Raw genomic sequence first — 12,251 nt, 5'->3', positions numbered from 1 at the left:
AAAGATGGGTTTACTTGGGATGAGCAGAGAATTGTATTTCAGGGTCTTCAGCCATGGCAAGCCACATGCAAGTCCCCACAGGAAGGGAAGAACACTTTTACAGAGAGAAAAAGGAAGTTGGGAGGGCTTAGTAAACAAAGAGTCATGGCTTTTCACTGGCTGAGTCCTTGCCAGGAAGAGATTTTCTTCTTCCTGTTGGGCTCTGCTATTGTCAGAGAGTGTGCCATCTCCCCCTTCTGGTCTCCCAGTTCTATTTAACTGAGATTTCTGTTTGTTAATTTTTTGATAAATTACATAATTATATGTTATATCACAGATGTATTTAAACATAAATAGATATTATCTATCTAAATATATAAGTAAGAAGATGCTGTTTACACAGTCCATCTTCATAATACTTTTACTGTGATGGTTAATTTTATGTGTCAATTTGATTGGGCCATGGGGTGCCCATATATTTGCTTAAACATTATTTCTGAGTATGTTTGTGAGGATGTTTCTAAATGAGAGTAGCATTTAAATTGGTAGACTCAGTAAAGCAGATTGCTCTCCACAATGAGGATGGGCCTCATCCAATCCACTGAAGGCCTAAATAGAATAAAAGGCTGAGTAAGAAAGAAATCTCTGTGTCTCAGAACTGGGACATTGCTCTTCTGTCTTTGGATTCAGACTCAGACGAGAACTTAACACACATCAGCTCTCCAGCTGGTTGACTGCCTCCATAATCATGTAAGCTAATTCCCTATAATGAATCTTTTTGTATGGATAGATGAATTAGATAGATAGATAGATCTATTTATCTCTAGAAAAACAGAACCAATAGGAGATAGATAAAGAGATATAAGAGATAGATGGATAAAAAGATGGAGATAGAGACTTATCTCCACCTCTTTATCTGTTTATCTACTCTACTTATCTATTTATCTATCTCCTTGGTTCTATTTTTCTGAAAAACACTGACTAATTTCCTTGCATACTCTTACAGTTGTGTGGATCTGTGTTTTCTAGTTTGTTCTTATTGTGAAGGTAAAGCTATTCAGACTAAAACTTAATGTGTGGAGGCTCTTACTGAGTGGACCTTGGGGCCTGGTGTCTGACACTTCTGGTAGAATTTAAAATAAGTATTTTCTCTTTATAATAATAATCCAGGATAATCCGTTCATCTCAAAATCCTTAATGTAATCACATCTGCAAAATCTTTTCCTCGTAAGATAACACTTATAGTTTCCAGGGATTAAACCTGATATCTTTGGGAGCCATTACTTGAGTTACTACAGAGTTTAGATTTTGGATCAGAACATACTTGAAGATGAGTTCCAGTCTGACATATTACTAGGTCTGTAACTTTAGGAAATTAACCATTTTTCCTCTTTATTACTATCCTGATTTATACAATGAAGAAAATATTAAGCTTATAAATAAGAAAATCTATCTAAATATGCCTGATACATGGTAAGAAGGGAATCGATACATGTTAGTTCTCCTCCTCCCTTTCTTGTCCTTCATACTTTGTTCTTTCCTTGTGTTCTTTTTTCCTTTGTCTCTTATCTCCCTTTATCACTCTCTTATTTCTACTCTTTCACGTCCCCATTTTATCTCTTGGACTAGATTCTTCATAGCATCACTTGTTCCTACTGACTTATCCTGCAGGTTGTTGTGCAGGGAGTAGACAAAGTTGGTCCTGAGATAGTTTGAGAGCTGCAGGAACCTACCAGACTAGAACCTGGTGTTGAACCATTGGGAGTAAGAGTCAAATGGGAGAAGTCAAGCCTGGCCAGCTTCTGTTGGTTGTTCCTAACTTGACTTGCTGGGTACAAGTGGCAGAGTTCAATGCTGGTTTTTTCAGTAAAGCTATAGAAGGTCAGAAATATCAAGCACTCCACTTTCTGGGTCTCTGTCTCTCCATACATGAGTTAAAGAAGCTGAAATATTTGAGCACTAAAATTTTAGAGTTTTCTGAGTCAATACTGTCACTTCTCAGTCTTCTCAAGGTGAAAACTGGTCAAATTAGATGACCAAGAGATAGAACTACTTAAACAATGAGGAAATGTTAAAAGACTGTGAAACGTGAAAGGACATAAAGGCAAACCCCTACCCCTAGTTAATTGTTGGGTTTGGGTTTGTAGTGTTGATGAGATGGGCATCCTTCTGAGGGAGGAGCAAGGCTTGGATCACACAGAAGCTTTGAGGCTGTGCCTTGTTGGAGGATGTCTGGTTCTGTGGTCAGATAAATTGCTTAGCTCTTGTGGGTGCTGTGGGTGTCTCAGAGGCCTGTGGTTGTGAATGGACACAGTGGTACCTCCCTGGTACTTCAAGGTAGAAATAATGGACATGGGCCTTACCTGGGAAAGTACACATTCTTCTTCACACATTGTCCCTTTTGTGTCAGCAAACCCTAGAATTACTTCTTGGAGCAGATGAAGGTGGAAATTTTGGCCATAGTGGCAGAGCCTACAGGAGGACTTTACTTCAGGGCCAGCTGCCTCAATGAGGTCTGGGGATTAGGGCCACAGCCAGCCCCAGGATTCGAGGTGTCTTCAAGGATGAGACAATAGTACACACAAACATGGACAAAAATGTAACAAAAAGGAAACTACAGCAAAACTTCCCTTGCGTTGTTACTGAGTCCACGTTTGTACAGCTTGCTGTACAAGAGGCCAGTAAGTCGAGAGACCTGTGTTGGGGCAAAGAATAGAGACTTTATTCAGAAAACTAGCAAACTAAGAAGATGGCAGACTAAAGTCCTAAAGAACGCCTTGTTCAGGTTTGAACACAATCTTCTTTTATGCTACAAAGAAGGGGAAATAGGAGGTAGTGAGGTCAAGAGGTGACGAGTGGTTGCAGACTTCTTGGTGCCGGCCAGACCTTGGAGGGGACAGGGTAATCTTTTTTTCCTGCAGTTGTTCAACACTGGGCTGGCCATGATGCTCCTGCAAATCTTTAACGAGACGGATGTTATTTCCTGTTCTGCAACTCCTTATCACTATGTGGATGAGTGGTCACCCAGCAAGGGAAAATTATTTTTCTGATGATTAGTATACCTACAAGTGAAGCAAAAGTATTTTAGCTTTAAAATTTAATCATGGGAGGCAGAGTTTCTAGAAGGGGGCTATTAAGTGTACTTCAAGCTATAGACCATTTTCCTTTTATGCTTACTGTGCCTAAATGCCTTCTGCATGGTTGCTCTAAATGCATTGAGGACATGACTGGCTGGATCAGGCATTACTGATCAGGCCATAGATTATAGGCCTTTGAGAAGCACTAAGAAATCTGAGATAACAAAAAGCTTATCTTCCAACTGAGTTCACAAGAATACAACCACATCCAGATTTCAGTTTTGGGAGCAGAGAAAGCCTTTTGTGTGAACCTGGAAGAGGCAGGGCTGGTGGAGGGGACTGGATGTGAAACAGCTTAGAACTGAAGAGGAAGACATTATCGCGTCAATAAACAAGGGAGTTTAGTAAAGCTGAGCTGGCAGTGAAAAGCCAGCCAGGAGCAGATGGGGGTGGGGAGGGGAGAGAGAAACAACTCTGTGACTCTTCACTGGTTCAAATACTTTCCAGCAACTTTCTGATCATCACCTTATTGGGGCCTCATAATAAATAGTTTTATGGAATAAGTGGGGCATAGATGATTACAATAATTCACAGAGAATGATACTCCATCAAGCCCAAGGCAGTTCCCTAGCTCACAGTTTAGAGCTTTCTCCTGGATAACTTCCCACTGACTGTGCATCTGTCCTCTGTGTTCCTCCTGCATTACAAGCCGTTCTCTGGGGGGCAGTGTCTGAGACGCTCAACCCCCCACATCTGGACTTCATAATGAGAAAATACTGTGTGCTGTTGACTGAGGGATGAAAGTTTCAGGGGACAAGACAAAGGATTAATAGTCTACTGGGACAATGCTTCTCAAACTTTAGATTGCATATAAATCATATGAAGATCCTGATTTTAAAAAGTGGAGTCCACTTCAGCAGTGGTGGCTTTACTTGCCAGATGCGGAGCCAGCAGTTGGAGAAAGTAGAGAGAGTGCTTTAAGTTCCAAAGAGAGAAGCCCCCACCTTTACCTGTCAGAATAAGGGTGCTGAACCTTCAGGGCTTGCTGGAGGGCTCAGGGGAGTGAGGGGGAGTGAGCAGGAGCTGGAGGCTGGGGAGATGGACCAAGAGGAAGAGGGAGGGAGCGCGGGGTGGGGGGAGTTTGGCGGGTGCGTGAATGCTGCTCTGCGATTGGAGCGCGCATCTTTAAACTGGTCCCTGCCAGGAGCTCAAAAGGAGCCAAGATCCCTGGGGACCTGAGACTCTCCTAGAACTCCTGGTGTGAGCTATGATCCCACAGTTCTGGGCCTCCTGTCTTTTCCCACTGTTCCTGGTCGGCTTCGCTCAGCCGACCCCGCAGCAGCAAAAGGTGAAGGTGAGTGTCCTGCCGAGAACCCAGGCTGATGTCAGCCCCTGATGACTACATTGGCCGCCAGGGAGGCAAGGAGTTCTCCCTTCTCCTCTTCTACCAAGGACAAGATCAGAGTCCCCAGCCTTTCTTAACTTAACATCTGCCACGGCCCCTGCTGTCCTCTGAGGCAGAGGCTCTCCTAAACAGCCTCTCTTTTATGTGAACAGTCTCCCCTGCACCCGACGGGGCATTGGGCCGAAAGTGGGCGAAGGACGCAGGAAGCTCTCGCTGCCGTGGGCTTTGCCACTTTCCCCCTGGTGGCCGCTCAATAGCCCGGAGCCTGTCCCTTCCACTCTGGTCCGGAGCCTCGGGCAGCCTTGAGGGTCCAGAAGGCTTTCAGCATCAGGAAAGACAGGCTTTTTCCTTTTGAGGGGAATAATAAAACACAAAAGGCCAAGAGTTGTTGGCCAATTTTCATTTTAGAGGAGGTGGTGTAGTGAGGGGAGAACAAAGCTCAGATCAGAGGACTGGCTCTAAATTTTCCGTGCTGCTCCAAATCGCCTGATGCCCTGCAAAGTCCCCACTCTGGGTGTCGGTAGCCATTCTGTAGGAGGTATGTGTATGTGTCTTAGGATGCAGGGTGGGGACTGAAGTAAATGACTTGAGATTCCAAAAAGTTTTAACTTTAAAATCAGGCAAATTCATTCAAAAACTCATTCTCACTATGGCATTAAGCAGTTAGGTATCTTTTATTGGCCCTGTTGTCTCCTTTCTTAAAATCCAGAGAAAACCCATCTGGTAGTGCAGTGATTTCCAGATTTCAACTCACATAAGGATCTCCGGGAAGGCTTGCTAAAGCCCAGATTACTGGGTTGCACCCCCAAAGTTTCTGATTGAGTAGGTCTTAAAGGAGCCCAGAGTTTGCATTTCTAACATGTTCCCAGATGATACTTGTGCAGGTCCTCACATCACAGTTTGTTATTGGGTTCATGTGAAGTTTAAAATGGTACATATAATAGGGTTATATCATAAATATAATATAAAGACTGGTAGCTGTCATATGATCATGTCCCCTCTCTGAAAAAAAAAAAAAAGGGTACCCAGATCTGAGTCAGCAGCTGTTGCATGATTGGGTGTGGAATTTATTGCAGTGGCAAGAAAGGCAAATACTAGAAACAATTATACTAGCACAGAGCTGAGGGAGCATGAATGCAAATACAATGCAGGCACCTAGATGACAGCCCTTTCCTAGTGACTTTCTTAGGCTAATGCTCCCAAATGTTTGGATTAATGTGTGCACATTGATGTGCATGGCTGTATGGACACACAGGGAGGGTTCCTGCCCTAGAGTCAGCCTCCTTCTCTCCAAGGAGAGTGAAGGGGAAGCTATTGCCTGGTATCCTAGTGACAGAACTCACAGACTTAGGAAATGATAAAAGAATTCTTTTCTCTCACTCTCCCCACAGGCACTCACCCACAAGCATTTCCTTCACTGCTTGGGGCAGACATTCATGGACTAAGATCCCCTGAAGCCCACTTAAATCACTCTAAAATTCTGTACTTTTTCTCTACATCTCCAGGAATCCTTCTCCTCATAACAACATTTTAGCTTTTTGTTAAAAGGTCCTGTCTTCCTTTTTCCTTGGCATGCTTGTGGGTAGGAAGTCTCTTTCCTTTGTTTCCTATTTTATATAGAGATGAGAAGAAAGTGGTATTGGAAACTGTATTTGATATCTTGTAATAACCAATAATGGAAAAGAATCTGAAAAAGAATATATGTGTATATATTCTGAAACTAACACAACATTATGAATCAGCTATACTTCAATAAACATTTTCTTTAATTTAAAAAAGAAGAAAGAGATATCAAGGATGAGTCTTGTAGGTACCAGTGAGCCCCCACTGGCAAAGCTCTAGGAAGTAAATTCAATGGGATTGAGAGGAGGAGTAAGTTCTGGCTCTGGGGGAACGAAATGACAGTGTAAGAATATACAGATGAGAAATTTATGTAAGACACAAGTTTTACATAAATGAGTAAGAGAAAGTTATGAGAAAATCTGGTAAAATCTGTTAAGATTTGAGAAGGGCTGGGACAACTGGAACACAGTGTTAGGATGTGGGTGAGAGTGCGTTGGAGAATGGAGATAAATTGTATTAATATTCCAGGAATGGGAAGAGGTTTATAAAGTGCTTGTCCCATTAAAAAATAGATTTTAAATTAGAAGCTATAAATTCTAGTTGTGGCATCAGCCATAACTCAAAATATTACTTAGAAAGTTCTCTCTTCGGTTCTTAGAGTTTCAAGAAGTCCACAACTTTTGGGGATTATCGATCTTACCATCGCATCACTATGGTTATTTTTGTTACATTCCAGATGGATTGCTATAAGGGGGTGACAGGCACCATCTATGAGTACGGAGCCCTCACCCTCAATGGCGAGGAGTATATCCAGTTCAAGCAGTACGCGGGCAAACACGTCCTCTTTGTCAACGTGGCCACCTATTGAGGCCTGGCAGCTCAGTATCCTGGTAAGAATGCATGTTTCAGCTCCTCCGGAACTAGCTTTGTCAGCTCCACGATGCCATATTCTCATTCCAGAAGGTCTTGCTAATTTGTTATTGGGAGGAAGCAGGGGGATGGGGAGAGGGGATGATAGGTGATCATGATATTCCCCTAAATCCTGCTTCTCTCTGATCCTTAGAATACCAGGAGAATTATCTCCAGATTTGAGAACTAAGATTCTCCCAAAGATTTAGTCAAAGACCTCCAGGAACATACCTGTAGTTGAGTTTGTCACTTGGAGCCCTGAGGAAGAACATATACTGTAGGGAACCCTGGGGCTTCTCAGCAAGAAGGTGTTAGAAAGGACTTTTTTGAGGATCTGGGATTGTGTTAGGGGATTTGGGGAAGGGGTCAAGGCGTTGAAGCTTTGCTCTGGATTGGAGGCTGTCAGAAAATGAGGAAAAGAGCACAGTTAAATGATCAGGTGTCTTAATAAATCATATCTATAGAGTAGGAGGAATCAAGCAAGGCTAAAACTGTAACTGGTAAAGAAGCAGCAGCACTTATATTGGTAAGAATAGGATGATGCTTGCTCAGTTTTGTGATTTGGACACTGTTCATATTTTGTCTGGTTAAAACAGATTTAAACATGAGGGGTCCTTGTCTTGATGGTTTTTGTCTTGATTCATCACTTGTTGCATGATGTTGACCTTCTATGAAACTGTTTACATTCAACAGAACACCAAGCCCTAGTTGTGACTCCCAACCCAGAATCTAGTTTTCAGGGGCTGATTTTATCTTTCTCACTGATGACTTCTGGTAACAAAAGGAGAGAGGATTGATATTTCATCTTTTGAAAAACACACAAATATTCACACACACAAATGATTCTGCACCTTGCTTTTTCATGTAATAAAATATCTCTGATATTATTGTATATCACCACTTGATGAGTTTCCTCATTCATTTTAAGATACATGTTTCCAGTGTATTGCTGTGCTATAATTTATTAAACTAGTTCATGAGAATTGTGAAGAGCATCTCATTCAAATTTTACTCCAGATAAGGACACTGAGAGAGTTAAAGAAACTTGTCAAAGGACTGGACCAAGGTCTGCTATGTGTTTCTGCAATAGGAAGGAAATATTCTTGATGGTTAAAGATAAAAGGGATCATAACTGAATTAATATATAAAAACAGGAAAGCACTTTCCTTTAAGAAGAGTTCCTTGAGGGGAAATGCCTGCAGATAGAGCTGAGTCTGAATGGGATTGCCTGGTGCTGTCATGGAGACAATAAATCTGAACTGAAAATGGCTGAAGATGGAAATAATAGTATAAGTCCAGACAGACAGTTGGAAGGGTTACTAGCAGTGGTAAAGAGCAGTCTGGAGTTCATAGCCTAGAATCCCAGTGAGTGTTCCAGGGAAATGGCAGCAGTTAGGTCACTGGAACTGACAAGAAGGTAGAGAGTGCTCTGGAGCTAGGCTTAGCACTTCTCTGATTCCCACTACAACCCTCAGGTTAAGGCACCAAAGAGTGTTTCCAGGAATGTGACTAGAGTGTCAGGTTGTGTCATCACGGAGCATAGTGGGAGGAGAAGGAAGAGGGTAGAATGTCCATTTCGTTTGCCTTGTCCTGGCAATATTTTTTGATCAATCAATCAATCAACCAATTAATCAACCCACCAGCTAAGGAAGGCAATGGAATTTAAATCTGACTTCTCAGCATCCAACAGGAGCCTTCCCACAGAGGACTAACCAGTTTGTGCTTTTTAAGAGGGGTTCCTATTGGATGATGAGGTGGAGCCACTCATGGGAACTATTGCACAAGAAAAATGGCAGCTCTTTGGATGAGTTTCTGGAAAACTGTGTTCTAACTTCTTCTCTGATTCCTCAGTCTCTGTAATCTTGAACCTTTCCCTTCATAGTCCTCATCTTATTCATGTGATAAATGGATAAACTAGTGGTCTTTACTGCTCAAGGTCAGGCTGTTGTCTGGGATATCCATGCTGTTCATTCTCTACCTGCAGAACTGAATGCACTACAGGAGGAGCTGAAGCCTTTTGGTGTAGTTGTGTTGGGGTTTCCCAGCAACCAATTTGGAAAACAAGAACCAGCCAAGAACTCAGAGATCCTCTTGGGGCTCAAGTAAGTGCCTGCTTGGGACTCTGCAGAGGCTCTGTCAGGATTTTCCTTTCACATTCTACCTAGATGCTTCTCATTCTGGAAATTTCTGGGGTAGTTAGTAGATCAGTGGGATCAAGACCATGATTGTGATGCTTTGAATTCAGTCTTTCTCTGCTGAAGGTGCTCAATAATTCTCCTTACCTTTGAGTTCTTTGATGATAAGACCAGGGGAAATCTAATGGAAAAGATGCACAGGGAAAAGGAAAGAATATAGGAAATAGAAATGAATCAAGAATCCTAAGCTTAAAACATTGCCTTCCAATTTTCTTGGAATTCTCTATTGTCTCCATAAGGCCTATGCATGAAGTCCTGATTCCCAGAGACCTCTCCTTCATCACCTTCCGTGTCTACAACCTCTCTTTCTTTATCTCTAATTTCCTTTTGTGGTCAAGCTGCAGTGGCCATTTCTATCCATCCTTGTCTTAATTTGGATCCTCTTGGGAACACTCTGGTTCATTGCAGGTACGTACGTCCAGGTGGTGGCTTTGTTCCTAATTTTCAGCTCTTTGAGAAAGGGGATGTAAATGGAGAAAAAGAACAGAAAGTCTTTACCTTCCTGAAGGTAAGTGGCCATAAACCTGGCATGGATTTGTCAGGTAGGTAGAGATACCCTGAAAGCATGGGGCTCAAGTCTAGGACTGAGTTTGGACTCTTGGAAAGAAATGCTCAGATAAGTTCATGGATCGTGGCATTATCTGTTGTGAGGCTTTAGCTTCAAGTAAAGGAAACATATAACACGATAGCTCCAACATAGACTAACCTTCCCTACTGAATGGTAATGATTCATTCATACGACAATCATTAATCAAATTCCTAGTTATATGCAAGAATTTGCTACACAATGAATTAACAGATATTACTAGGGCATGGTCTCTTCCCTGAAGGAATTCATATCTAATCAAGGAGACAAACATCGAAATGGATAATATAACGTCAATGTGGTAATTAACTTTAGAGTCACAGAGTGTTAGAACCACAGAAGCCCAGGATAGAAGGAACCTTTTTTATTCAGCTAAAGAAACTAAAGCTATAGAAATGCCATGACTTACCAAGGAAAACAGAAGATAGTCTTTCATAGAAGCACCATGATATAATCATGAGAGTGAGGGAGAGACAGGGAAAGGAAAAATGTTTTCTGTTTACTATCATACTCTCTAACTCTTGCTTGATTGGTAGTGGTTGTACTGGTAATGATGTATTAAAATGTTTGTGGTTCATTAGGAACATGTCAAGTAGTTAATATGTTGAGATACATACTGGTGAGTGGAATTTCTAGGGGTGGAGATAAGACTAGACCACACAGAAGCAAAAATAAACTGTCTTTCTGTTTTCCTTATCTCTGCTCCAGAATTCCTGCCCTCCAACCTCTGATCTTTTGGGCTCATCAAGCCAACTCTTCTGGGAGCCCATGAAAGTCCATGACATCCGCTGGAACTTTGAGAAGTTCCTGGTGGGACCTGATGGAGTCCCTGTTATGCGCTGGTTCCACCGGGCTTCAGTCAGTACAGTCAAATCAGACATCCTAGAGTACCTGAAGCAGTTCAAAAGCGAATAGGAAGGGTCAGGGAACTTCAGAAGTTGCATTCCACCTCGAAAACATGTTTAAAGATCTGCCTCTGCTCCATATTCTTGCTACCCAACATCCGTATAACCAAACCCATAAACCCTGTACAGCCCAAAAATCTGTGCGTGTGTGCATACGCAGGCACAGGGGTGTGTGTGTGTGTGCGCGCACGCGCCTGTGTGTGTGTTGGAAGATTAAGGGAAAGAAAACCTATCTCTCAACTCTCTGATCCCAAAGTGTCAAGTTTTTGCCACTCCATTCCAAAGGAAAATCATATTATGAATAAATGGTTCAGATCACCCATGACCCTAAAAAGGCAACCCCCAAAATTCCTGACATCCATCCTTTCCCCATCCTGAAGGTTTAAAGAAAGCAGAAACTGGCAGCAAGACTCTCAAGATCTCCTTAATAGCCTCTTCTCTCTTCCAAGATAGACATGCATTGTTAAACTCCTCCTGTCCCTAATGAGTCTTTCCTTAGTCTCCCTAATTCCTGTAGTTCTCTTATAGAATCTCTGAAAAGAGAGCGAGAGCAGAAACCTCACATCACGTGAAAGGAGGGGCATCTCCATGATGGTGGGTCCCAAAGCCCCTGTGGGTCAGACCCTACCAGAGCCTTCCTTGGTGCCTGTCCCTTAGTGCATTCAGGTCATGGCACCTGGGCAGGGATGTCCCTTCATTCTGAATGATGGGCTTTCTCCTCACCTACAGTCTCCCCAACTTTAAACTCGTTCTTATCACAGTCTCAAATTAAAAAAATGTTCTGCAGCAGCTGGCCTCTTGTGGTGTTTTCCCAGTCCCATATCATGTCTGGAGTCATGCCAAGTCTACCTCTCTCCCTTTGTCCCTGCTTCCTTGGCTACCTCACCTAGATCTTCAGTATTTAGTTTCTCTCAAAAGTGCTCAGGACATTTCCTTGTCCCATCCTAAAAACACTGGGTGGGTCTGGCTGCTCATAGAGTTGTTGTGACATGAACACAGAACACAGACCTCTTGGAATCAGCCCCTCTGCACCCTCCCATTCAGGTCCGGGGTGGGGTGGGGAGTGTGTCAGAGGTATCCTTGCTTCTCAAAGAATCTTCTCTCTCTCAATAACAACAAATACATATGCATTTCTGTTTGTAAAATTAATTCCCACTCACTGTTAAAAATCTAAAAACACATAAAATAGAAGAAAAGCATAACAAAAGCCACTCCTAATCAGAGGAGTAAAAAAAAACAAGTTAGAAGCCCTATCTAACCCCTAATGAGAACAATTCAATTCATACATCTAATGATCAACATCTCAAATAAAATATTAATAAGTAGAATCCAGGAAGAATAATTCCTTCAACAGGACCAAACAAAATTCACTCTGGGAATTCCAGGATTTTTCTAAATGGCAAAATTCATTATTTAACAAATGCCAGAGAATAGTCTCATGACTTCTGTGGCTAAATATGTCAGAACCCCTCTCCTACCTCCTTAAACATGAACATGTCAGATTCCTATTAGGTGAAGAATGTCTGTTTTTCATCAGTTTGTGAACTTCAAAATAGCTTCAAAATGGATTGAAAAACAAAACAAAACAAAGCAAAAAACAAAAAAACACTTGCAAGTGAAGTGAAAAGACAA

The 12,251-nt window shown here is 42.1% G+C and overlaps 1 protein-coding gene across 2 annotated transcripts; it reads left to right on the top strand.

The window, feature by feature from the left end:
- The first annotated feature begins 4,323 nt into the window (after nt 1–4,323).
- On the top strand, nt 4,324–10,765 carry GPX6 (glutathione peroxidase 6). 2 transcript variants are annotated; one of them, XM_010974687.3, is made up of 5 exons: nt 4,324–4,404; nt 6,761–6,914; nt 8,918–9,035; nt 9,537–9,636; nt 10,423–10,765. In XM_010974687.3, exons 1-5 carry the CDS (start codon nt 4,324–4,326, stop codon nt 10,627–10,629), a joined length of 660 nt encoding a protein of 219 aa, XP_010972989.3. In that variant the 3' UTR covers nt 10,630–10,765. The 2 variants fall into 2 exon arrangements, with proteins under 2 accessions (XP_010972989.3, XP_031291336.2); XM_031435476.2 differs by having other exon boundaries at nt 4,324–4,410.
- Nucleotides 10,766–12,251: the final 1,486 nt, after the last annotated feature.

Source organism: Camelus dromedarius, chromosome 19 (assembly GCF_036321535.1).
Source record: "Camelus dromedarius isolate mCamDro1 chromosome 19, mCamDro1.pat, whole genome shotgun sequence".
In the NCBI taxonomy this organism is placed as follows: domain Eukaryota; kingdom Metazoa; phylum Chordata; class Mammalia; order Artiodactyla; family Camelidae; genus Camelus; species Camelus dromedarius.
The sequence above is the reverse complement of the archived record's forward strand: the minus strand, read 5'-3'. Positions and strand labels throughout refer to the sequence as shown.